The 26518-nt window shown below is 43.4% G+C and overlaps 1 protein-coding gene across 4 annotated transcripts in view; it reads left to right on the top strand.

Moving 5' to 3' along the window:
• Positions 1-9240: 9240 nt before the first annotated feature.
• RNF149 (ring finger protein 149) overlaps positions 9241-26518 on the top strand; it is a 35624-nt gene continuing 18346 nt past the window's right edge. For 2 of the 4 annotated variants that reach the window (XM_027554715.1, XM_027554716.1), the window contains exons 1-4: positions 9241-9839; positions 21073-21323; positions 22131-22199; positions 25961-26043. In XM_027554715.1, the coding sequence (XP_027410516.1) occupies positions 9401-9839; positions 21073-21323; positions 22131-22199; positions 25961-26043 (842 nt within the window). In that variant the 5' untranslated portion in view covers positions 9241-9400. The remainder of the gene's footprint in view (positions 9840-21072; positions 21324-22130; positions 22200-25960; positions 26044-26518) is intronic. The other 2 variants (XM_027554717.1, XM_027554718.1) reach the window with 2 other exon arrangements.

Here is a 26518-nt window from a genome sequence, read left to right as displayed (position 1 = left end):
GTGTCCACAATGGGCCGCTCATCAGAGCCCTGCCTGGTCCTCCAGCCCTGTATTCTGGACCCCTTTGGAGCCCACGGCATTCCACAGGGCCGTGTGGTGCAACACCCACCCAGGGACAGAGCCCACAGCTTGATTGACTGATGGCTGTGACTCACTTTGAGAAATTGCACTTGGGCTCCTGGAGCCAGGGCTCCTGCCTTGAGTCCAACATGTAGAAGCAGACTCGGGGTTAGGAGAGGGCGTGGAGAAAGTGAGGAAGGAGGAAGGGGCAAGGCCACCTGTGATCCTGCTCATTAACTGGTCGCTCTGTTGTTGTTCAGTCGCTAAGTCTTGCGACTGCAGCACGCCAGTGCTGGACTGTCCATCACTATCTCAAGAAGTTTGCTCAAACTCATGTCCATTGAGTCAGTGATGCCATCCAACCATCTCATCCTCTGTCACCCGCTTTACATCCTGCCCTCAATCTTTCCCAGGATCAGAGTCTTTTCTGATGAGTCTTCACATCAGGTAGCCAAAGTATTGGAGATTCAACTTCAGCAACAGTCCTTCCAGGAAATATTCAGGATTGATTTCCTTTGTCCAACTCTCACATCTGTACATGATTACTGGAAAAATCCCTCTGACCTGGCTCAAAATTTCCTGACCACAGAACTGCCTCAGGGTTGCCCACTAACAAGACAGAATCCTCCAAATAGGGGTCACAGACTCAAATACTTTCATGGTTAGCCAAGGAACAAGTGTGGTGAGGTTCAAAATGTTAACTTATATTACAACTTGGGAGTGCAAAGAAAATGCATGTCTTAAATTGCTCATCCTGAACCTGAAGTCTTGAGATGAGCTTTTTTTTTTTTTTTCGATCCCTTTAAGTTATATGGAGGTTTATCTGCAGGATAAATACTTAGACATGAAAATGCTGGGCAGGTACATTTATAATTATTATCTTTTTAACTTTTGACCCCTTCATCCATTTTTTTCCACCCCTGACTGCCACCTCTCTCCCACCCCTGCAATCACAATCTATCTGTTCTCTGTACCTTTGAGCTTGGTTTTATTTGTTTCTTTTTAGATTCCACACATAGGAGAGGTCACACAAGGTAAGCTCTTTTCTCTGTCTGCTTTATTTCACTTAGCATAATGAGACAAGGTCCAGGTTGCTGCAAATGGAAAGATTTCGCTTTTTATGACTAAATAATATTCCATTGTGCATATACACCACAGCTTTGATCTCTTCATCCATCAACGGACATTTAGGTTGGCTACTGTGGATAGTGCTGCGATGAACTTGGGATTGCTACATGTTTTCAAATTAGGGTGTTCGTTTTCTTTAGATAAATTTCCAGAAGTGAAATTGTGGATCTTATGGTAGTTCTATTTTTAATTTTTTGAGAAACCGCCATACAAATGCCCATAGTAGCTACACCAGTCTACATACCCACCAGCAGCGCACAGAGTTCCCTTTTCTCTGCATCCTCTCCAAAACGTCTTTGTTGTCTTTTTGGCAATAGCCACCCTCGCAGGTTTGAGGTGACATCTCACTGTGGTTTCGATTTGTTTTTCCCTGGTGATTAGTGATGCTGAGCACATTTTTGATGTATATGTTGACCGCCCATAAGTCTTCTTTGGAAAAATGTCTGTTCAGAACTTCTGAATTTTTTCATAATCAGATTTTTTCTTTTTAATGCTTATTCATTTATTTTTGGCTGAGCTGGGTCTTTGTTGCTGCGAAGCTTTCTCTAGCTGCCAGGAGCAGGGTTACTCTTCGTTGCCATGCTCAGGCTTCTCACTGTAGTGGCTTCTCTTGTTGCAGAGCCCGGGCTCTAGAGCACAGGCTCAGTAGTTGTGGGGCACGGGCTTAATTGCTCCAGGGCATGCGGAATCTTCCTGGATCAGGGATCAAAGCCGTGTCCCTTGCATTGGCAGGCATATTCTTGACCACTGGACCACCAGAGAAGTCCTGTTTTTGTGTTTTGTTTTTCCTATTGAGTTATATGAGTTCTTTATTTGTTTTGGATATTAACCTTTTAACAGATATATGATTCACAAATATTTTCTCCCATTTCATAGGTTACCTTTTAGTTTTGTGGATGGTTTCCCTTGCTCTGTGAAAGTTTTTTAGTTTGATGTAATCCCACTGTTTATTTTTGCTTTTGTTGCTTTTATTTTTGGTATCAGATTTTAAAAAAATCACCAAGACCTATGTAAAGGAGCTTCAGTTCAGTTCAGTTCATTTCAGTCGCTCAGTTGTGTCTGACTCTGCAACCCCATGAATGGCAGCACGCCAGGCCTCCCTGTCCATCACCAACTCCCGGAGTTCACTCAAACTCACGTCCATCGAGTCCGTGATGCCATCCAGCCATCTCATCCTCTGTCGTCCCCTTCTCCTCCTGCCCCCAATCCCTCCCAGCATCAGAGTGTTTTCCAATGAGTCAACTCTTCGCATGAGGTGGCCAAAGTACTGGAGTTTCAGCTTTAGGTAAAAGAGCTTTCTACTTATACTATACACAAAAATGAATTCAAGATAAAGACTTACATCATGTAAGACCTGAAACCATAAAAGTCCCAGAAGAATACATAAGTAATAAGTAAAGGAGCTTACTACTTATGTATTCTTCCGGGATTTTTATGGTTTCAGGTCTTACATGATCTAAGTCTTTATCCGGAGTTCATTTTTGTGTCTGGTATAAGGCAGTGGTCCAGTTTTACTCTTCTGCAGTGTGACTGTCCAGTTTTCCCAACACCATTTTTTGAAGAGATTGTCCTTTCTCCATTGTATGTTCTTGCCTTCTTTGTTGTAGATTAATTGACCATAAGTGTGTGGTTTATTTCTGGGCTCTCTATTCTATTCTATTGATCTACATGTTTTTTGCCAATATCATACCATTACTGTATCTTTGTGATATAGCCTGAAGTTGGAAAGCATGATACTTCCAACTTTGTTCTTTCTCAAGATTGCTTTGGCAATCTTGTCTTCTGTGGTTCCATACAAATTTTAGAATTATTCATTGTAGTTCTGTGAAAATTGTCATTAGTATTTAATGGAGATTGCATTGACTCTGTAGACTGCTTTGGGTAGTATGGATATTTTAGCAATATTAATTCTTCCAGTCCTTGAGCTTCCCCAGTGGCTCAGTGGTAAAGAATCTGTTGCCAATGCAGGAGATGTAGGTTTGATTCCTGGGTCTGGAAGATCCCCTGGAGAAGGAAATGGCCCAGCTCCAGTATTCTTGCCTGGGAAATCCCATAGGCTACAGTCCCTAGGATTGCAAAGAGACAGACACAACTTTGCAACGGAACAACAGCAAGCAACAGTCCTTGAGCATGGGATATGGTTCTTTTTTGTGTGTCTTTTTCAATCTCTTTCCTTAATGTCTTGTACTTTTCAGTGTGCAAGTCTTTTATCTCCTTGGTTAAATTTATTCCTGGGTATTTTATTCCTTTTGATGCAGTTGTAAATTGAATTGTTTTCTTATTTCTCTGAAATTTCATTATTAATGCATAGAAATGCACTAATTTTTGTGCATTGATTTTGCATCCCACAATAGTATTGGATTCATTTATTAGTTCTAACAGCTTTTTATGGAGTCTTTAGTGTTTTCTATAAAAAAGGAAATATTACAAAAGATACCACAGAAATACAAAGGATAATGAGAGACTACTATGAACAGTTATATACCAACAAATTGGACAACCTAGATGAAAAGGATGCATTCCTAAAAATAAGACCGAATCATGAAGAAATTAAAAATCTGAATAAACTGATTACTACTAAGGAGATTGAAACCTCTCCCAACAAACAAAAGTCCAGGGTCAGAAGGTTTCACCAGTGAAACCGGTGAATTTAATTCTATCCAAGAAGAATTAATACCAATCATTCTCAAACTCTTCCAAAAAAATAGAAGAGGAGGAAACTCTTTCGACCTCATTTTACAAGGCCACAATCACCCTGATATCAAAACCACACAAGGACTCCACAAGAAAAGAAAATTAAAGGCCAATATCCCTGATGAACATAGATGCAAAACTCCTCAACAAATATTTGCAAACAAAGTTCAACAATGCATTAAAGGAGCATATACAATGATCAAGTGCTGTTTTTTCTGGGGATGCAAGGCTGGTTTAGTATCCACAAAGCAGTCAGTATGATACACCACACTAACAAAACGAAGGGTAAAAATCATATAATCATCTAAATAGATGCAGAAAAAGCTTTTGATAAAAATTAACATTTATGTTAAAAAATCTCAACAAAACAGGCATAGAGGGAACATACCTCAATGTATTAAAGGCCATATATGATAAGCCTTTCCCTAGTGGCTCAGTTGGTAAAGAATCTGCCTGCAATGCAGGAGACCAGGGTTTGATCCCAAGGTTGGGAAGATCCCCTGGAAAAGGAAATGGCAACACACTCCAGTACTGTTGCCTGGAGAATTCCATGGACAGAGGAGCGGGGCAGGCTGAAGTCCGTGGGAATGCAGACACCACTGCGAGACTAACTTTTTCTTTCATGCTAAGCCCTAGCTAACACCATACTCAAAGGTGAAAAGCTGCAAGCTTTACTTCTAAAATCAAGAACAAGACAAGGATGCTCACTCTTGCCAGTTTTACTTGACACAGTATTTGGAAGTCCTACCTTGAGCAATTAGACAAGGAATTAGGTGGACTAATTAAACAATTAAAAAGAACAAAGAAGTGAAGAATTCTTTGAGGTTGTAAAATTGTATTAATAAACTGAGATTTCTCCCCACTACACATATTATAAAGTCAAAAAATGAGAAAAAGAACCATTTCAATGAATACAAAATTCTTTAATGGGGTAATGAATGATACTTTCTTTTTTTTTTAATCAACCTCACCCATTAAGATATTTATTTATTAGGGATTTTTTTTACAAACTATGAAGAAGAATGAAATTAAAAGAGCTGGGAGTTGGTGATGGACAGGGAGACCTGGCGTGCTGCAGTCCATGGGGTCGCAAAGGGACATGACTGAGTGACTGAACTGAACTGAGGCAGAGTTTGGGGCTTCCCTGGTGGCTCAGACAGTAAAGAATCTGCCTGCAGTGCAGCAGACCCAGGTTTGTCCTGATTGATACTATTCTGAAAAAGTTAAAATATCTGAAGATGTGAACAAAATATCTTTATTCAGATACAGTTCAGTTCAGTTGCTCAGTCCTGTCCGACTCTTTGTGACCCCATTAACTGCAGCACGCCAGGCCTCCCTATCCATCACCAACTCCCGGAGTTCACTCAAACTCACGTCCATTGAGTCGGTGATGCCATCCAGCCATCTCATCCTCATCCTTCTCCTCCTGCCCCCAATCCCTCCCAGCATCAGGGTCTTTTCCAATGAGTCAACTCTTCGCATGAGGTGGCCAAAGTACTGGAGTTTCAGCTTTAGCATTAGTCCTTCCAAAGAACACTCAGGGCTGATCTTTAGAATGGATTGGTTGGATCTCCTTGCAGTCCAAAGGACTCTCAAGAGTCTTCTCCAACACCACAGTTCAAAAGCATCAATTCTTCGGTGCTCAGCTTTCTTTATAGTCCAACTCTCACATCCATACATGACTACTGGAAAAGCCGTAGCCTTGACTAGACGGACCTTTGTTGGCAAAGTAATGTCTCTGCTTTTGAATATGCTATCTAGGTTGGTCGTAACTTTTCTTCCAAGGAGTAAGCGTCTTTTAATTTCATGGCTGCAATCACCATCTGCAGTGATTTTGGAGCCCCAAAAAACAAAGTCTGACACTGTTTCCCCATCCATCTGCCATGAAGTGATGGGACCAGATGCCATGATCTTCATTTTCTGAACGTTGAGCATTAAGCCATCTTTTTCACTCTGCTCTTTCACTTTCATCAAGAGGCTTATTTAGTTCCTCTTCACTTTCTGCCATAAGGGTGGTGTCATCTGCATATCTGAGGTTATTGAGATTTCTCCCAGCAATCTTGATTCCAGCTTGGGTTTCCTCCAGCCCAGCGTTTCTCATGATGTACTCTGCATAGAAGTTAAATAAGCAGGGTGACAATATACAGCCTTGAAGTACTCCTTTTCCTATTTGGAACCAGTCTGTTGTTCCATGTCCAGTTCTAACTGTTGCTTCCTGACCTGCATACAGGTTTCTCAAGAGGCAGGTCAGGTGGTCTGGTATTCCCATCTCTTTCAGAATTTTCCACAGTTTCTTGTGATCCACACAGTCAAAGGCTTTGGCATAGTCAATAAAGCAGAAATAGATGTTTTTCTGGAACTCTCTTGCTTTTTCCATGATCCAGTGGATGTTGGCAATTTGATCTCTGGTTCCTCTGCCTTTTCTAAAATCAGCTTGAACATCTGCAAGTTCATGGTTCACGTATTGCTGAAGCCTGGCTTGGAGAATTTTGAGCATTACTTTACTAGCGTGTGAGATGAGTGCAATTGTGCGGTAGTTTGAGCATTCTTTGGCATTGCCTTTCTTTGGGATTGGAATGAAAACGGACCTTTGCCTTTCTTTGGGATTGGAATGAAAACGGACCTTTTCCAGTCCTGTGGCCACTGCTGAGTTTTCCAAATTTGCTGGCATATTGAGTGCAGCACTTTCACAGCATCATCTTTCAGGATTTGAAATAGCTCAAGTGGAATGCCATCACCTCCACTAGCTTTGTTTGTAGTGATGCTTTCTAAGGCCCACTTGACTTCACATTCCAGGATGTCTGGCTCTTGGTGAGTGATCACACCATTGTGATTATCTTGGTCGTGAAGATCTTTTTTGTACAGTTCTTCTGTGTATTCTTGCCACCTCTTCTTAATATCTTCTGCTTCTGTTAGGTCCATACCATATCTGTCAGATACAGCGCACCCCCCCCCCAAAAAAAGGCTATCTTGGTAACACAACTAAAGTCTCAGGTATGAATAAAATTGGTTGGTAGATTACACATTTAAATAAGTGTCTCCTAATTACAACTTTGAATTAGAATTCCATTAAGAATAACATTATATTGGGACTTCTCTGGTGGTCCAGCAGTTAAGACTCCATTCTTCTGACACACGGGGCACAAGTTCGATCCCTGGTCAGGGTACTAAGATCCCATATGCCATGGGGCATGGCCAAAAAATTAAAAAAAAAAAAAAGAATATTATAGCTAACATGGGGGGGATCTCACAAAGGAAGTCCTCTAGAATAACACTGCACTGTATAATTTCTCAAGGGGCAAAGTAAAAATGTAGGTACCAGAGGGACTTCCCCGGTGATGCAGTGAAAGTGCCTATTAGCCTGCAAACTTCTCTGAGCAATAAGCCTGTAAGTAATCATAAGAGTTTTAACTCAAATAGTACAAAAGAGCTATTGCTTATTTAACAAACATGGATTACACACATGATCCTGTAGGCTGGTGAAAACAGCAAAGACACACCCCTGGTCCTCAGGAAACTCACAATATTATTAAGAAGACAGAACACTATGTTTGAAAAGCAGTACTGCTGGTTACTATAACATTGATGCAAAAGCAAAACACACTGCTCCTGCTGCTGTTGCTGCTAAGTCGCGTCAGTCGTGTCTGACTCTGTGCGACCCCAGAGACGGCAGCCCACCAGGCTCCCCCGTCCCTGGGATTCTCCAGGCAAGAACACTGGAGTGGGTTGCCATTTCCTTCTCCAATGCATGAAAGTGAAAAGTGAAAGTGAAGTCGCTCAGTCCTGTCCGACTCTTAGCGACCCCATGGACTGCAGCCTACCTAGCAACATGGAACTTTGGAGCACTCAAGTTTTGCTTTTAGGAACCAGGAAAGGTTTCACAGAAGAAATAGCTTTTGAGGAGTTCCCTGGTGGTCCAGTGGCTAAGAGGCCGTGCTCCCAATGCAAGGACCTGGGTTCTGATCCCTGATCAGGGAGTTAAACTTTGAAGATGAAGTTGGTGTTTTCCAGGACAAGAGCCAGGAGCAGGAGGACTTCAGGAAGAAGGAAATGAAGTGGCAAGACATAGCATGCAACAATAAACACCTTTTCTGGGAATTACGAGTATTTTTTTGCTTGTAGAGCTTATGGTGGGGGTCCTACACTGCCATGACCACCATACCTTATCTCCTTTATTTTAGGCTTGGAACAAGGGGAAGGCCTCAAGTCTTTTGTTTTTTAATATTTATTTTTATTTATTTATTCATTTGGCTGCTCCCGGTCTTACTTACGGCATGCAAGATCTAATTCCCATACCAGGGATTGAACCTGGGCCCCCTACATTGCAAGCACGAAGTCTTAGCCCCTGGACTACCAAGGAAGTCCCCTTTCAGGCTTTTAAGGCTAGTTTCCTAGTGGTTAAGGGAAAGGAGATCCAACTTCAAGGAAAACTTGTGTTGTGGGCTGAATTTTGGAGCAGAGTTTTAAAATGCAGTCCAAGAAAGCCTTTCAACAGAGGACACAGAAGAGTATGTCAAGCCTAACACCATGCTTTGTGTGACAGCAACCTACTTCCTGCAATTATAGATTCTTGTGCAAAGAAGGAAGATGAGTCAGAGATCAGTGTACTAAACTTATCGTGTAAGGCTTCCTTTCCAGGGCAATTTCATATGGACTATCACCCAGTTTTTATTTCCTAAAAGTAATTTTCTCTTTTTATTTACTGCTGTACCACTTAAGTGCTCATCTAAACAAGTAGTCAGATGCACTAACTTCAAAACTACAGACTATACATGAAATACCTAAATCAATTAGCCTTAGAAATTCGGCAACAAAAGTGATCTGGAAAATTTGTGCAGCTTTGGAGTTTTTAAGCTGTTTTTCAGTGTTTTAGACAAGCAAGGCCTTTGGCACGTGCCTTACACAATAAATTCTTCATAAACATCCGCTCAGTGATTTTACACAATTACGCTCCCACGCTTCTCGGCCGGCTCGCGAAGTTCCCCGTTTCTCGCGGCGGGGTGCGGGTTGGGGGGGGGGTCACTTCCCCAGGTTTCTGGGCACTGGAGCTCCTGTTGCATAAGCTCGGCCCCTGGCCACTGGGGCCCGGCGTGGCGCAAGCCGTGGAGTGATATGCCCACACCCGCTCCTCGAGATCCGCTGGGCGGTAGGTAAAGGGAGATGCTCTAGGACACTCGTGAATCCTGGGCCCGCGATTCTGGCGCCAAGGTCTGCGCAGGGAGGGGGAGGGGCCAGAGCAGGCCACGCCCCCACGACAACAACACGCCCTCCGCCGCCGCTCCGTCAGGTGCGCGTGCGCCGCCGCCCCGCCCACCAGCCCCGCCCCCTGCCGCCGCTCCTCCAGGTGCGCGTGCGCCGCGGCGCCGCTTGCAGACGGGACTGGCTCTTCCCCGGCTGGGCAGCGGCGCTCCGCTTCTCCGCTCTCTTCGGCGGCCTCGTCTGCGCGCGCCCTCCGGCCCCTGCCGGGAGTCGCCCGGCTCCCGGCCGGTCCCTTTGTGGTCTGCCCGGCGGCGCGTCCATGGCGTGGCGGCGGCGGCCCGAGGCCCGCGGCGCGCTGGCGCTGCTGGCGCTGGCCCTGTGCGCTCCCGGGGCCCGGGGCCGGGCTCACGAGTGGTTCTCGGCTGTGGTGAGCACCGAGTACGTGGACCCGCAGACCAACCGGAGCGTGAGGAGCGTCTCGGAGAGCGGCCGCTTCGGCGACAGCTCGCCCAAGGAGGGCGCGCGGGGCCTGGTGGGCGTCCCGCGCGCGGAGGACCGCGACCCCGAGGGTTGCGAGGCCGGCACTCGCTTCCTCGTGCCCGGCGGCCGGGGCGCCGCGCCCTGGGTCGCGCTGGTGGCTCGCGGGGGCTGCACCTTCAAGGAGAAGGTGTTGGCGGCGGCACGGAGGAACGCCTCGGCGGTGGTCCTGTACAACGAGGAGCGCCACGGCAACCTCACCGCGCCCATGTCCCACGCGGGTAAGCCGCCAGCGCGCGGGGACGGGCGGGCGCGGCGGCCGTGCGCTGGGGTCCCAGCAGGCCGCGAGGTCCTCTGCCGGGACCCCGAGGGGCGGCGGTGATGGGCTCCGGACGTCGGGACCAGCGAGGGTAGCGCCAGCTTGGCTCGATGTGACCCCGGGTTCTCTAAGGAGGGAGGCGAGTCTCCGGACAGAATTACATCTCCCCGTTGAGGTGAAAGGTGCCCTGTGCAGGAAGGAGGGCTGTGGGGAGAACGGAAGACTAAAACTCGCATGAGGAGGATTCTGGTTCTCACCGGCGGAAAGTCTGTCTAATCAGGAGTCCCTTGCCATTCAGTGTTTCCCAAAGCCAGATGCGGCTGGAGTGGAAGCTCGTTTCCAGGGCTTTGCAGGGCCTGGCAGTCCCTTCACCATGTAAGGCGGTGGCTCGGTGACACTGGTTTCTTCACTTTAATAATGTACGTCAGTATTCTAAACTTTAAAGTGAGACAGTCTGGATTTAACTGAGTCCTAAAACCCGGCCTTAAGTTGAGTATGTTTTCTCACTTGCTAAATAGAAGGTTGTAATACTGGCTCCATTGTCAGATTCCTTGAGTGGAGTTTAGATGAAAAATTTTTAAGTGATCATGCAGGAAAAGATTTTGTTCTTAGCTAGGCAACCCTTCCCACAGGCCGTTTTCTGAGTCAACAGGTTACATCTTCAAGCACTTAAGAGAGTTTGAAAGGTTTATTTTGCAAGGGTTCTCATTCTCAGAAAGGGCTTCCTGGGTGGTAAAGAATCCTCCTGCAATGCAGGAGACTCAGGTTCAATCCCTAGGTCAGGAAGATCCCCGGAGGAGGGAGCGGGCAAACCACTCCAGTATTCTTGCCTGCAGAATCCCATGGACAAGCCTGGTGGACTACAACCCATAAGGTCACAAAGAGTCGGACACGACTGAAGCAACTTAGCACACAGGCATGCATCATTCTCAGAACTGAAATTCCAAGTACCCTTCGACTGATATAGAGTCTGACGGCCTTCTAAGATCAGACTCTTTCTGAACTTCCTGGGATCAAAATCTTTAAAGTTTCTGCTGCTGCAAGTCAGACATCCTTTTTACCCATGTGCTTTTTGACTTTTGTTCGGTTTTGGCTTCTTGAATGCAAGTTCAGAATACCTGTAAAATGAGAACAGAAGGGTGACTTTGGACTTGGCCTGTTTTAGCAGAGTGATGGAATGGAAGTCAGTTCAGAGGTGGGGAAGTGAGACTGTTATAATGATGCTTTCAAGAGGGTTGATGGCGAGGGCTGGGGAGGTGCTGAGAAATGGGTAGAAGCTGGGGAAAGGTGGGATGAACGGCATAGTGAGTGAGGCACCTTGAAGTTGGGTGGTGGAGAAGAGGTAACTGAAAGAGTCAGGGAAAGATGGCGGCTATGTCCAGGATTCTTGGGGAGGTTGACTTCTGATAGAAGAGAGGGGAATTCCTCAATTGCAACAGAGAGGAAGTGGGTTTGGGGAGGAAATGGGAGCAGATGTCCATGCGGTGGCATTGGGCAAGGCAGCACCTTTGGTGCAGTTACTCCAGTTGTTGTTGTACCCAAGTCCCTGTTTCTGCAAAACTCTTATGAGAAGTGCTGTCAGAGTTCACACAGCATTCCAGACGCATCCTGTGGACAGGGTCCTGTCAGAGAAGCCAGGGCAGTGTGCTAGGATTGTCCGATGCTGGGTCCTTGCCTTCACTTCTGAGTCTGCAGCTTCCTGTGGGCTTTCTCTTTTCCATGGCAGTTCTTTTCCATCCACAATTTTCTAAATGTGTTTATTACATTTTTTGGTAATGACACTAACATCCTTCCAGGCTAATCGCGCTTTTCTAACCGTGGTTCAGCAATCTTGCTTGCTTATCTTATGGACATGTAATTTATCCAGGCTCAGAAAGCCCCTCACTGATGCTCATTTTAAATCTTCGTGCAAGCTTCTGTTACCAACCTCGGTGTCCATTTCAGTCTGTTTCAGTGTAAGATTAATTCTGTTTGAGGAAAGAGACAAAAGTAACAGTATTAGCAGTTTTTTGTAAAAAAAAGTGTGAAAGTTCCCAGTGCAGAGTCAGTTCTCTGTCTAGAGCCCTTTGAGGTAGGTGCTTTAACCCCATTTTACGGATAAGGAGACTGAAAGAATTGAAATGACTGGCCCCCAGGAACAAGGCAATCTATGGCCAGATCATTATTGCAGGGGCCTGTCTTGGCCTGTATCCACAGGATTCCAGTTGTGACAGCCAAAAATGTCTCCAGATATTGCCAAATGTCCAGGGGCAGAGAGGATGACAGTAACATCCCGGATTTGAACTGCTGACTTAAAAAGAGACGAATTTTGGTAACAGTGGGTTACACAGAGGAAAAGCTGAAATCCACTTAGTCTGTTGACTAGTCCAAGCAGAAATATAAGGGCCTGTGCTGTGTTGGTGACTAGAAATGGAAAAGAAGGTCCCTTCCATTCTGAAAACTCCGTCCCGCCAGGGACAAGGGTACAACTGTGTCATGTCTTTTTGAGAATGGATTGGAATTAAGAATGGAGTAAATGGAATTAAGTCAGAAGAGGAGCTGGCTTTGAAGACTTGAATTTTAAAGGTTACACAGAACCTTGACAGCAGCTCAGACTTTAGTTTTTCCTGTTTTGTCAGAATGTGGCTGGAGCCGGTAAAAACCACTGATGCGTGGTTCTCAGTGTTCCTGTGGATACTGGGGGTCTGTGTACATGGGTCAGGTGGCTGCTACTGAACTCCAGTTGTGATAATCTCCTCCCAGGTCTCAAGAGTTTCAGCAGTTTTTTCCTGGCTGTGCCGGTTCTTCACTGCTGCTGGGCTTTCCTCTAGTTGTGTCACACGGGGACTACTTTCTAGTTGCAGGTTTCTCATTGTGGTGGCTTCTGTTGTTGCGGGGGCTTCCCAAGTGACGCTGGTGGTAAAGAACCTACCTGCCAAAGCAGGAGATATAAGAGACTGGGGTTTGGTCCCTCGGTTGGGAAGATCCCCTGGAGGACGAAATGGCAACCCACTGCAGTATTCTTGCCTGGAGAATCCCATAGACAGAGGAACCTGACGGGCTACAGTCCATGGGGTCACTAAGAGTTGGACACGACTGAAGCGACTTCCCATGCACACATACTCTTGCATGGGCTTTAGGGTGTAGACTTAAATAGTTGCTGCTCCTGGGCTCAGCCTCTAGAGCACAGGCTCAGTGGTTGTGGGGCAAGGGCTTAAATGAGTTGCTTCTTGGCACATGGGATCTTCGTAGATCAGGGATTGAACCCATGTCTCCTGCATTGTCAGGCCGATTCTTTACCACTGAGCTACCAGGGAAGCCCGTCAGCAGTTTTTCTTAAACATTGTTGCTTGACTGCTAAAATCCAGTACAAGATGTTGTGGACTTAAGTCAGTATTTTACTGTGGCTCCAAAATAAGTTGTGATTTTAAGATAATATTCTATCAGGACTGTAACAGCCCTAACTGTAAGGACGGTTATTGTAATGCCCAAGGTTGGTTCTCTTTCCTTTGACAGATGAATAGAGAGTGGCCAGTCTGGGCTACGTATGGCACCTGCTTGTGGGTAGAAATGCCTGAGACACATATCAGCCTATGAGGAGTTCATGGCTTAGTGGAGTGATAAACAGACCTTTCCAGGCCATGTGGTTGGGCCCTCAACAGAGTTATATGCCCACGTGCTTAGAAAGCATAAAGGAGGGGCATTCAGTGTAGGTCTTGCAAAGGTGATTAGAGGCTATTTTGACCAAGAAGAGTAAAAATTGATATAAGTCAAGCCGTTGAAACGAAAGCCTTTAGAGAGGATTGGCCTTGATGTGGTGACTGCTAGTTAATTACAGGCCGATCCACCAGCTGACGTCTTGAGTGGCTGTTTAGACTGGCACTTTCCTTGTGTCAGCAGTTTACTGAGGCCAGGTGTTGGCAGGGCTGAAAGGTGTGTTTGGGGAAGGGGCCACTGTGGGGGTGGCGGGAGATGACACATGATAAGAAGTCCCTTAGCTTAAGAGAGATGTACGCTCTGTGTTTGCAGAGCGTGGGAAATGGTGTTTTATGAGTGAGTGGTGCTCAGTGATCTTGAATGCTTTGCTCTCACAAATGAGCTAAACATTTAGATTTGAGTTTAGCTTGTATTTTGGTGCCCTAGGAAGAGATGGTGCCCTACAGCCTCATAGCCGGTGGGATTAACTCAGACTGTTCCCAGAGAGCAGGCAGACAGGGTTGTGAAGGACAGCTTAAGTTGAAGGTTTCTGGGTGAATGTGGTATGGGGGCTGTGTGAGAAGCTGTAGGACCTTTTGGGCGACAAGAATGGCCAAGACTGAAGGCCTGAGATGAAGTATTGCATTTAGCAAAACTGCAGATTGTTGAGTGCTATACTCGACAAATACAGAATATTCTTGAGCAAGCCAGATTTCTCCAAAACAAAATGTGAAATTCTGAGACGAGAGTTGCATGTGTTTTTGAGTCCTCATTACTCATCCCAGCCAACCATAAAGACATTTGTGTTTTGCATGATAGCTCACGTTCTGGAGACGTTTCCATTCCATTCATATTCCATGTACTATTTCCCCTGCAAAGGGAGTCTCATATTCTCCTCACCTTGGGTCAGTTCAAGGATAATACCAGAAGAGAAACCAGTTTTTCAGGCCGACTCATTCATACAGAAACCATTCTATTGGGTCATCGCGTATGATGCTGGAGCTACAAAAACTAATAACAATAGTCGTTGTGTAGTGAGGAGGAGGGACTCACCAAGACATTATATGTGTGTGTGCATGCTAAGTTGCTTCAGTCGTATCTGACTCTTTGTGACCCTGTGGACTGTAGCCTGACAGGCTCCTCTGTCCATGGGGTGCTCCAGGCAAGAAGACTGGAGTGGGTTGCTGTGGCCTCCTCCTGGGGATCTTCCTGACCCAGGGATTGAACACACATCTCTTATGTCTCCTGCATTGGCAGACAGGTTCTTTACCACTAGCACCACCTGGGAAGCCCAAGACACTCTATAGCAGGTGAATAAAAACAAGTGTACGTAAGAGGCATTGCTGTATCGTGTACACAGAGGTGTGGGGATGCTGGACACCAAGGCTGAACCTGTGCTGAATTGTAATTTTTCCATGTTGGGTGCAGGACAGAGAGACTGTGGATGTTATTGGAAAAAAAGAAAACTTAAAAGGTCATGGGATTCTCATGCTGGATCTTTTAAGTGCATTTTTTTTTAAATTTCTTACTTTTAATAGTTTTATAGTCATATTTACATACATTTACAAATTGTTAAGTTTACCGTTACGAAAGCATACTAGTTTTTATGTTTAGGCATGTTAAAGTAAAATTATAATAGTAACCTCTCACCATTGGGTATCTTTGATGTATTTTTCCTTCCAAAGGAAGCTATTTATTTTTATGTTTGTAAACTTTTTATTTTGTATCGGGGTATACAAATACCTTTAACAATGTTGTGATGGTTTCAAGTGAACAGCAAAGGAATAAAATACATTTCTTGCTGCCTGCATCAGTTTTCTAGACCAGAAATCTAATCCGCCACTTTAAATATTTTAGTAGTTCCCGTCTCCTTCAAGAGAATGTTGAAATCTACTTTAAATAGTTTCCTAGGGAGGAGAAGTGGTACACTAGACTCATGACCCTGCAGAATTCTGAAGCTGTAGACCAAGACAGGTTTGTTTTTTTTTTTTAACATATTTTGTTTGTTTTTAACAGGGTGGTAAGAGGAACTATTATTTTTCAAGAAGGTTTATGGTCATGTACTCTATGCAAGACCTTGAGTTACATCTAAGTTAGAAATACAACAAACGGCCTTCCAGGAGTTAGTGACTGGTGGTGGTTTGCGGGGAGGGGTGGGCATTGCACATAACGACCTTTTTTGGTGATTGGTAGCAACGCGAGGCTTGGGAAGGAAAACATTCAAAGGGTTTTTTCTTCCCCTGTCCCAAGACTTTGAGCATCTTTGCCTTCTGTGAGGAAATTCAGCTCTTTGGTTTGGAAATCAGCTGTGACTTGCTCTCTCAGGCCGCCAGGGCCCTAAGACTGGCCCAGGGAGGCAGTGATAGGCCAGGGCAGAGCCAGACCGGGGCCTGTGCTAGGCACCCCTGGGGGCCATGCACCCAGCGACCCTGAGCTCTGCTGCCCTGCCTCCATTCATCCCCCAACACGTCTCAGAAAAGCCAGTCATGGGATGGAAGTCTTCATTCTGAGTTTCATGATTTAAAGTAGTTCCCGAAGGGACTTCCCTGATGGTCCAGTTGCTAAGACTCATCACTTCCAATGCAGGGGGCCCGGGTTCAATCCCTGGTCAGGAAACTAGATCCCACATGCTGCAGCGAAGACTCGGTGCAGCCAAATGAATAAATGTTAAGTAAATATTTTAAAAATAGAGTAGTTCACAGAGGCAGTCTTGCTGTTATAATAGTTCAATGGCTAAATCATGTCCAACTCTTGGCCAGCCCATGGACTGCAACATGCCAAGCTTCTCTGTCCTCCACTATCTCCCAGAGTTTTCACAAATTCATGTCCGTTGAGTTGGTGATGCCATCCAACCATCTCATTCTCTATCACCCTCTTGTGCTCCTGCCCTCAATCTTTCCCAGCATCAGGGTCTTTTTCCAATGAGTGGGCTCTTCGCATTAGGTGGCCAGAGTATTGGAGCGTTAGCTTCAGCATCAGTCCTTCCAGTGAATATTTAGCATTGATTTCCTTTAGGTTTGACTGGTTTGATCTCCTTGCTGTCCAAGGGACTCTCTGTACTTAGAATGTAGCAAATTTTAGCCCTCAGCCCAGGCACAGTATTATTACTTTTTAATGATTTCTTGTAACTTAGTGAATTAAGAATTTTTTAGGGGAAAAACTTGAGATTGATACTGGAGATGTTTTCTGTTCCAGGTATGTTTCTGATAACCAGAGCGTTTCTGCAGCCCCTCCCTTGAAGTTTCAGGTGTTCTCAGCTCATCCGCCATCTCTCACTCATTTAGGCAACAGATATTTATTAAACACTTACTATGTGCCAAGCTGCATGAGGCACTGGAGGTAGTGAGATAAACTGGATACCTTTATGTATATTGAGTCACTAAGCAAACCAGACCAGTCACCAATGCAAATATGCTTTTATGATGGTACACCGCCTAGAAAACCTCCCTTCTTTTTGCTTGATAAACTCTTCCTGTCCATCAAAATGCACTCCCTGCCCAGGGGAAAGTTCCTTCCCATCCCAGAAAATATGATCACCTCGTTTCTGCAGCTTTTCCTTATTCCATATTATCATTCAATAATCAACAGTCCAAATAGAAAAATTGTCATTCCCATTGTACAGCTGAAGAAACAGTCTCAGAGGACCCAGGCGTGAATTGTCAGGAGCAGGCTGGAGCCCAGTTTGGTGGTCCCGAAGCCTGTGTTCCCCTCCCCCTCCCCGACCCCGCACTCACTGGGGGAAGGCGGAGGCGCGAGGAGGAGCCGGGCCTTCAGGCCCTGGAACTGGCTCTTCCAGGTGCTGCGTCACGTTGAGCAATTCTCTTGAAGATGTCTCAGCCCTGGTCTGTAAAATGATCACTCGTCTCTTTCTGCCTCGAGTGATGGCACAAACGTGAAAAGGCTTGAGAGCTGGTTTCTGCATTAACAACCAAAGATTGTTCTATGAGTACAGAAATTGTACCTGTAACCATAGCATAGAAACGTTTTGTTTTCTGTATAAACATGGAGACAGGTCCGTGGGGTTCACTGTACTGTCCTTTCTACTTTAGTATGTGCTTGACATTTTCCATTAAAGGAAGCTTTTTTAATTTATGAAAAGGGTCTTCAGCTTACAAGGCACCCTGTAATCATACATGGTGTAGTTCTCCTAATTGCTTCTGTATTTGTCTTTCTCAGCTACTAGCTGTTTATTTCCCTGAAGGCAGGAAATGCCTTGCTCCTTATTGAGCCTCCCCAGGGATGACGTAGATCATTGTGCGAGCACTCAGGCAGCCATGGCACTTGCCAAGTGACACTTTTAGGGCTGGGTCACAGCATCGGCTTCGAGACGGGAGCCACCTTAGAAGGTTGCTCTTCTGAGGTTTCAGTAACTAAATCCCCACGGCCGAGGGCCACAGCGGATTTGCTACGAATTAAATTTCTCCCCACAATAAAATAGTGTTAGAATGTGGTTTCAGTGTAATGCTGGAGAACAGTCTTTAAATGTATTTTTTAGGTTAGTTTTCGAATGGATAATACGTACACAGGGTAGAGAGTTTTACTATATCCAGCGCTCTCCCCCGCCACCTCCACCAGGGTAGTTGGTGCCCTGTGTTTGTGTGACCTTCAGGGCTGTTTGTATTGATATGACCACATAGACCTCTTGTCCACACAATTTTTTTTGCATGATGCTTTTTTTTTCCTCCTCTGTCTTGACTGCCATCAGTATTAATAGAGCTGCTGCCTCAGTCTATACACATACTATAACTTATATAATGGTTTTCTTGTTGATGAACATTTAAATTGTGATAGCAAAAACTTAGAAAAGGGACTTCCCTGGTGGTCTAGTGGTTAAGAGTTCACCTTCCAATGCAGGGGGATAGGGAGTTCCAGAAAAACGTCTGTTTCTGCTTCATTGACTACACTAAAGCCTTTGACTGTGTAGATCACAACAAACTAGAAAATTCTGAAAGATAAGGGAGTACCAGACCACCATACCTGTCTCCTGAGAAACATGTATGCAGGTCAGGAAGCAACAGTTAGAACCAGACACGGAAGAATGGACTGGTAAAAGAATACATCAAGGCTGTATTTTGTCACTCTGCTTACTTAACTTGTATGCAGAGTACATCATGCAAAATGTTAGGCCAGATGAATCACAAGCTGGATTTAGGATTGCCAGAAGAAATATCAATAACCTCAGGTATGCAGATGATACTCTAATGGCAGAAAGAGAAGACAAACCAAAGAGCCTCTTGATGAAGGTCAAAAAGGAGAGAGAAAAATTGGCTTAAAACTCAACATTCAAAAAACTAATATCATGGGATCTGGTCCCATCACTTTGTGGCACATAGAAGGGGATAAAGTGGAAACAATGGCAGATTTTCTTTTCTTGGGCTCCAAAATCACCGCAGATGGTAACTACAGCGGTGAAATTAAAAGACATCTGCTCCTTGAAAGGAAAGCTGTGATAAACCTAGACAGAGTATTAAAAAGCAGAGACATCACTTTGCCGGCAAAGGTTTGTTTAGGCAAAGCTATGGTTTTTTTCAGTGGTCATGTATGATGTGAGAGTTGGACTGTCAAGAACACTGAGTGCCAAAGAATTGATGCTTTTGAATTGTGCTGGAAAAGACCCTTGAGAGTCCTTTGGACTGCAAAGAGGTCAAACCAATCAATCCTAAAAGAAGTCAACCCAGAATATTCACTGGGAGGACTGATGCTGAAGCTGCAAAACTTCGGCCACCTGATGCGAAGAGCCAACTCACTGGAAAAGACCCTGATGCTGGGAAAGATTGAAGGCAAGAAGAGAAGGGGGCAACAAAGGATAAGATGGTTAGATGGCATCACTGACTCAATGGACATGAGTTTGAGCAAATTCCGCGAGATGGTGATGGACAGGGAGGCCTGGCATGCTGCAGTCCATGGGGTTGCAGAGCCAGATATGACTTAACAACTGAAAAACAAAAACATTGAATTGTACACTTGTTTAAAAGAGTGAATTTTATAGCATGTGAATTATATCTCACTAAAATTGCCTTTTCAAAAACAAAACCCATTTGTGTTTTCTGCAAGCTCACTTCATTTTCTTTGTCTTTCTGTTGCTCTTTTTCTTAAAGGAAATTAGTTTTTATCTTTGTTATGTTAGATGTATTTTCCCCTTGCTGGCCATTTGCTCTTTTGATCTTGAGTCCTTGATTTTGCTTTCTTTTAGTCAGAACAGACAATTTTTGTTTTTATATAATTGGTTAGTTGCTACAATCTGTTTTTTAAAAGAAGTTCTGAAGGGACTTTTCACACTTGGAAAGGTTTTTCTTCAATATTATTTATTTTTTAATGTCCATGTTTCTTCTGGCTTTTCTTAGTTTTTTTCTTTTTTATATATTTACATCTTGGATTTTTTTAGAATTCAATTTTGGCTTTAAGTTGTGAAGAAAGGATTCATCGTTTTTATCCTTAGATGGTACTCAGTTGTACCTGTACTATTTTTTTTTTTTAAACCATAGTCCATTTTACCCCTTTGATTTGGAATCCACTTCTGTCATTTACTGAATTCTTTTATGTTTTGGGGTCTAATTTCTGGGCTGTCATATGCTACTACCACACTGTTTTAATTATTTTGACTATAAAGGCTAGTTCAAGTTTTCTTGTTTATAAAGGTTTCCTAATCTTGATTATTTTTCCCCTAAGTGAACATTAGAAGCAGAATTTTTAGGGTTTTTTAAATCCCATTGATAATTCTAAAGATTAACTTACAGATGAAAAATGAAAGTGTAAGTTGCTCAGTCATATCCAACTCTTTGTGACCCTCATCGACTGTAACCCGCCAGGCTCCCGTGTCCCTGGGATTTCCCAGGCAAGAATACTAGAGTGGGTTGTCATTCCTTCTCTGGGGGATATTCCCAACCCAGGGATCGAACCTGGGTCTCCCATGTTGCAGGTAGATTTTTTACCATCTGAGCCGCCAGGGAAGCCCAATTTATAGATAGATTCATGTAAAACTGGACTTTATATCCCTTCTTTTTTATTTCTCTTACTTTTTTTTCCTGCTCATGCATTCAGAACCACATGAAATAATATTGAACAGAGTAGGAATTCTCAGATTACTTCCCTGAGTTAATGGGCACGTTCAGGCGTTTGTATTAATATTTATAAGTGAAATCGGTATTTGTGTTTTGTTTTTTTTTAACCATGTTTGGTTTAATTATGCTAGAAATAACTTTAAGACTTCTTTTTTTTTTTTTTATAAAATCTCCTGTGGACCACTTATGTATGTTGCTCTTTAAAGATTTGAGAGTAGAATTCTCTTGTGAAACTGAATGGAGAAAGTGGGGGGGGGGGGGCTCTTGCTTTCGAGGGGGTAGTTCTTCGTGATTTATTCTGCTTCTTATATAATCAGTCTGTGTTCTCCTTGGTCACCCATGTTGGTAACTGGGGTTTATGTCCATTTTATCACAGTTTTCAGTCACATGTGCGTGGAACCATACTTTCTCCATATCTTATTTTGTGTTCTCTTGTTGATTGCTTTGTTCTTTACTAAGGAACAGGAAACATAGTGGTCATTATGGTTAGCTACCCAAAAGGGAGAGAAATTGTGGAACTTGTGCAGAAGGACATTCCGGTCACCGTTACCATCGGGGTGGGCACCCGGCACGTCCAGGAGTTCATCAGCGCTCAGTCCGTGGTCTTTGTGGCCATTGCCTTCATCACCATGATGATTATCTCGTTGGCCTGGCTAATATTTTACTATATACAGCGCTTCCTATACACCGGCTCACAGTTCGGAAGTCAGGTAACTGTCTGTCTTTAACTTTGCTTTTTAAAACATCATTTGTAAATGTTTCCTGTGTATTTTTTTGGAAACTATTAGACAACACCCTTAATTTCATTATTTATAATATTTAAGTCATCGATATATGGGAGTTTTTTTAAATACGTTTTAAATTAGAATATATTCAACTTTATGTGCTGTAGGAAGTCAGGTCACCTCTCAGTCCTGCAAAGATCCTCTCTCCTTTCCAGACATAAAGGGATGACAAAAAGGCATGAAGTTGGGGGGGACATGGTTGTGTTTTGGAAGAGAACTGGGCCTGCCTCAGTGGAGCTGCATTCAGAGCCATTTATCTGCGGGGGTGCTGCCTCGGTCGCAGCAGAGCAGGGCCCTGTGGGCCCCACACTCACCTGTTGTCTTGAGAACCACCCTTCCTGGCTGCTCAGGCAGCAGATGGTCATTGCTGGGTCACCTTCTGCCTCTGACCAGGGAGCCTCTGTCCTTTTAGGGGCCTTCACAGATGAGTGTATGGAGCCCCGTCCTCAGCTGACTACTTTCTTACCAATAATCAAACGTAAGATTGGTTTCTTCTTCAGGCATGGAATTGAAAATAAGTATTCTTGATCAAACAGCTCCTAGGTTACACATGACTATTCTGTACCTTAGGACTTAAATGGTAGTTTTTTGTTGTTGTTTTTTAAGTTATTTCATTGTGGTCACCAAAGTTTTGCTTTTTATGACTTTTTTACCATAGCTTGCTTACACTATATGAATTTTTAAAATAGTGACTTAAACATTTCAATAATAATAATATTTTTCTTCCCTAAGAGCCATAGAAAAGAAACAAAGAAAGTTATTGGGCAGCTTCCTGTTCATACTGTAAAGCATGGAGAAAAGGTAATATTTTCATGATTGTTTTTTGCTTGTTTATAATATAAATCTGGGGACTTCCCTAAGACTTTGCCTTCCAATGCAGAGGGTGCAGGTTAGATCCCCTTGGTCGGGTAGCTAAGATCTCACATACTTCTCAGCCAGAAAAGCAAAACATAGAACAGAGCAAATTGTAACAAATTCAATAAAGACTTTAAAAATGGTCTACTTTTTTTAAAAAACCTTAGAATATATATATATATATGTATATATATAAAATACCAATCCATTTGTATGTCTCAGCTAATAGTTTTGATCATGGAGTTTTGGCTAGTTTGTTAATTTTGACATATGTGTTTATTTTAAAGAAAAATTGACTGGAACACTCCAGTGTATGTGAAGAGCCTTCTATACCTGTGCTGCCCAGGAAGGTACCCCTAGCCACATACAGCTGTCTGAATTTAAATGAACTAAATTAAACTGAAAACTCAGCGCCTCAGTCACCCTGGCTGCATGTCAGATGTTCAGGTGGCCATACTGGTTACTTGCTGCCAGACTGGATGGTGCAGTCAGTCAGACACAGGTGACTCTGAAGGAACATAGTTTATGTTCCTCTCTCTACCAGACACTGAGGCTTAAATCCACCTCTGTTAAATCTTATACTCTGTACATTCTCTCTAATTCCCTTAATTACAGGGAGAAAAGACGGATTTACGGAGAAGAGGAGAAAAGATGTTGAGTCCTAATCACTGGACCACTAGGGAAGTCTCTAAAAGGCCAAACTCATAGCAGAGTTCAGAAGCATTTTTGCAATAAATCCTAAGTTTCAGAACCTCATGTTCTTAGAGGGTAGGTTCCTTACAAGGAAAACAGTTGCTAATGCAGGAATAGTTATCCTTTTAATGGTCCGTTTTCAGTGCTGTGAAACGTTGAGGTGACATAGCTATGGGCGGGTTCCATCGTTTGGGTTTTCTTTTCCTCCATGAGTTGTTGAGACCTGGTCCACGCCGACACTGCAGCCTCCGATCCCCAAGTGCCCTTGGGTTCACATCTCCTCCTGTGACCTACTTAAAGGATTAAAGCTTCAGGATAGCACTCATTACATTTATAGACCTTTGATTTTAAAGCTTTGGGATCAGATATTGACGGTTCCTGTGGAATATTTACCATTAGGATACTCCAGGAATCATTGTTGGCTGCATTCTTTCCCGGATGCCTTACATTGTAGTAACAGTGAACTTGCAGGCTTGGTGCAGAGTCCAGGTTTCTTTCCATGTGGCTGTATTTAAAAGGAAAAGTGAAAAAAAAAAATCGCATCTCATGGGTAGATTAACATATGATTTACAAATTACGAGGGTCCCTGGCGGAGTGGGGGGAGGCAGAGAGAGAGTGTGTGTGTGTGTGTGCGCGCGCGTGTGCTCGTGGGGTGCGTGCATGCCTGCTCAGTCATGTCCTACTCTTTGCAACCCTGTGGACTATAGCCCACCAGGCATCTCTGTCCATGGAATTTCCTAGGCAAGAATACTGCAGTGGGTTACCATTTCCTTTTCCAGGGGATCTTCCCAATCCAGGGATCTAACCTAAGTCTCCTGCATTGGCAGGCAGATTCTGTACCAGCTGAGCCATCAGGGAAGCACCCCCTTGGGGAGAGAGTCCCCAGCAAGTATCTTGAGACAGGCTGTGCGTTCTGCTAGAAGTTGTATGATAAGCATACTTTTATGTTCCTCTTAAAATGTGTGTTCTACTCTCTGGCAGGAAATCTGTCCTTAAGTATGAGAAGACATAGATTCATATGTGTAATTTGCTGTATAAAGTCTTTGAGAACATAAGTCAATTGATATTACCTTCTTCCTGTACAGAACAATTTTGAAAATATGCTTCTACAGACTATTGTCAGAAATAATAGTTAAAAAAAAAGAAACCTCCATAAATGATCCATGAGGTATCTAACTGGATTTTCTGGCAATCTTACATGTTTAATTTGTGCACATAAAGACTGTGTTTTTTCTTAAATCTGCATCTTGTTGAGTTCTGGAAACTGGTTATTTCCTAGTTTTTCTTATGGACTTAATCACAGTAATGTATAAGCTTGCAGACCATTAGGGAAGTAAAAATGATTTCATCGTTCTTTCTTGGCATGTGAAAAAACATGATAATGTCTAGTTGAAACATCTAATTTTAAGTTCAGTGACAAAGTTAATTTTAGTGCAGTCTTTGATAGCAGTATCCACATATAAAATCAGTTTTTACTGCTTGCTTGTTAACAAGTGACCCATGTGCTTAAAGATACTTTAAAATAATTACATGATGACTCTGAAGCTGTGTTCCATAAAATTAACTTGCTAAAGCTACAGACACTGGTAACTGAGTCCCTATCCCAGAGTCCTGGAGGAGAGAAACTCATTGGCCAAATTTGGGTCAGGTGACCAGGTCGGCCATGCTTATTACTTTGGTTGATGGGCTGAAGCCAGGTGGACAGATCTCGGTGGTACCCAGGGAAGTGGGATGAGCTGACACCCCCCAGAAAGGTCATGACCCACAGATTCTCAGAAGCTGAAATTGTGTCACAAGACTGCTTCCCCAGAGATTTTTGTTTCTTTTTACTTTGTTAACTTGCTGTAGGAAAAAGTAACTCGAGCTTCCCAGTGGTAAAGAATCCACCTGCCAATGCAGGAGATGTGAGTTTGATCCCTTGCCTGGGAAATCCCATGGACAGACAAGCCTGGTGGGCTAGAGTCCATGGGGTTGCAAAGTTGGACATGACGTAGTGACTTTAAAAAAAAAGGTAACTTATTTTAATTTGTGGTTCTTTTATCACTAGTGAAGTGAATATTTTCAGATACTTGGTCTTAAAGTATCTCCTTTGTATTTTCTCATCTGTGGGTTATAACTTTGCATGTTCTCATCTACAAGTTATAACTTTGTTCTTTAGCATATTCTAATGAAACCTCTTTTGTATTATATTTCCAATGATTCCAGAAAACGTATATCTTATTAGATATTCATTCTCTTTATAAATTTTATATTTGAAAAATATAAAAAAAATATATAAAAAATATAAAATATAAAAAAAATATAAAAAAGCATGCATTTGCATTTCTACAGCCCTTAAAAATATGGTCACTTAAAAAAATGAACAGCCTCTTATTTAGAGAGAGAAGGAAACGGCAACCCACTCTAGGACTCTTGCCTGGAAAATTGCACGGATGAAAGAGCCTGGTAGGCTACAGTCCATGGGGTCGCAAAGAGTCAGACACGACTGAGCGACTTCACTTTTCTTCCTTTCTTATTTAAACATTATTCGTGTCTGATTAGGTAGACAATGAAATTTTTTCCTTTTCAGACAAATTCTTTTAAAAATAAAATCTCTTGATAGTGGTAAAGATAAATACCAAGTAGAAATTATCTGTATATAATTTCAGGATGTACCAATACAGACTAGAATTCATCATTGTTTTAGTTGAGTTGTGGTGAGTTTTGTTTTTGTTTAGATTTTGTTGTTTAGTGAGTTTTACCAGGAGTATATTATTTACTAGTGTTAGTTGCTTGGTCCTGTCCAGCCCTGCAACACCACGGACTGTAGCCCGCCAGGCTCCTCTGTCCATGGGATTTCCCAGGCAAGAATACTGGAGTGGATTGCCATTTCCTCCTCCAGGGGATCTTCCTGACCCAGGGCTTGAACCCAAGTCTCCTGCATTGGCAGGAGGATTCTTTACAGTCTGAGCCACCACGGAAGCACATACTATTTGCTAAGAATACAGCAAATTCTTTGCTCTTCTTTTTTGCAGGGGATTGATGTCGATGCTGAAAGTTGTGCAGTGTGTATTGAAAATTTTAAAGGAAGGGACGTTATCAGAATTTTGCCATGCAAGTACGTTCTCTTACTTTCTGAGATGTTAAAAAATCACAGGTTTCAGGTTTCTGACCAAAGAGTTAACATGTCTTTCAGGATATGAAGATCTTACTATCAGGTGACATCTTGTGATCATCTCACCTCTTAGAAAAGCAGCTCAAAGTCTTCAAGGTCCTCTTGTACTGTTTTACTTTAAGACTGTTTTGCTTGAAGATTTTAGGTGACCATTAAGACCCACTGTCTCCTTTTGTTGCAGATTGGCTTTTAATCTTGTAGTCAAGGAGGCTTCAGTACAGTCCTGGGGGTCTATACTGTACATTTATCAATGGAGAGAGTCTGCCATGTTGGGAGAAAGGAAACTGAAGCTGGCCAGGTGAAGGCCCTGGGGGAGAGGCCAGGGACAGTCAGCAGGCCTGGCTCAGGCTCTGCTGTTATTAACATTTTTTTTTTTTAGCTTTTAAATATTTTAATTCTTATGTTTTAAACTAGTGAA

Source organism: Bos indicus x Bos taurus, chromosome 11 (genome assembly GCF_003369695.1).
Source record: "Bos indicus x Bos taurus breed Angus x Brahman F1 hybrid chromosome 11, Bos_hybrid_MaternalHap_v2.0, whole genome shotgun sequence".
Classification (NCBI taxonomy): domain Eukaryota; kingdom Metazoa; phylum Chordata; class Mammalia; order Artiodactyla; family Bovidae; genus Bos; species Bos indicus x Bos taurus.
This window is presented reverse-complemented; position numbering and strand designations above follow the sequence as displayed.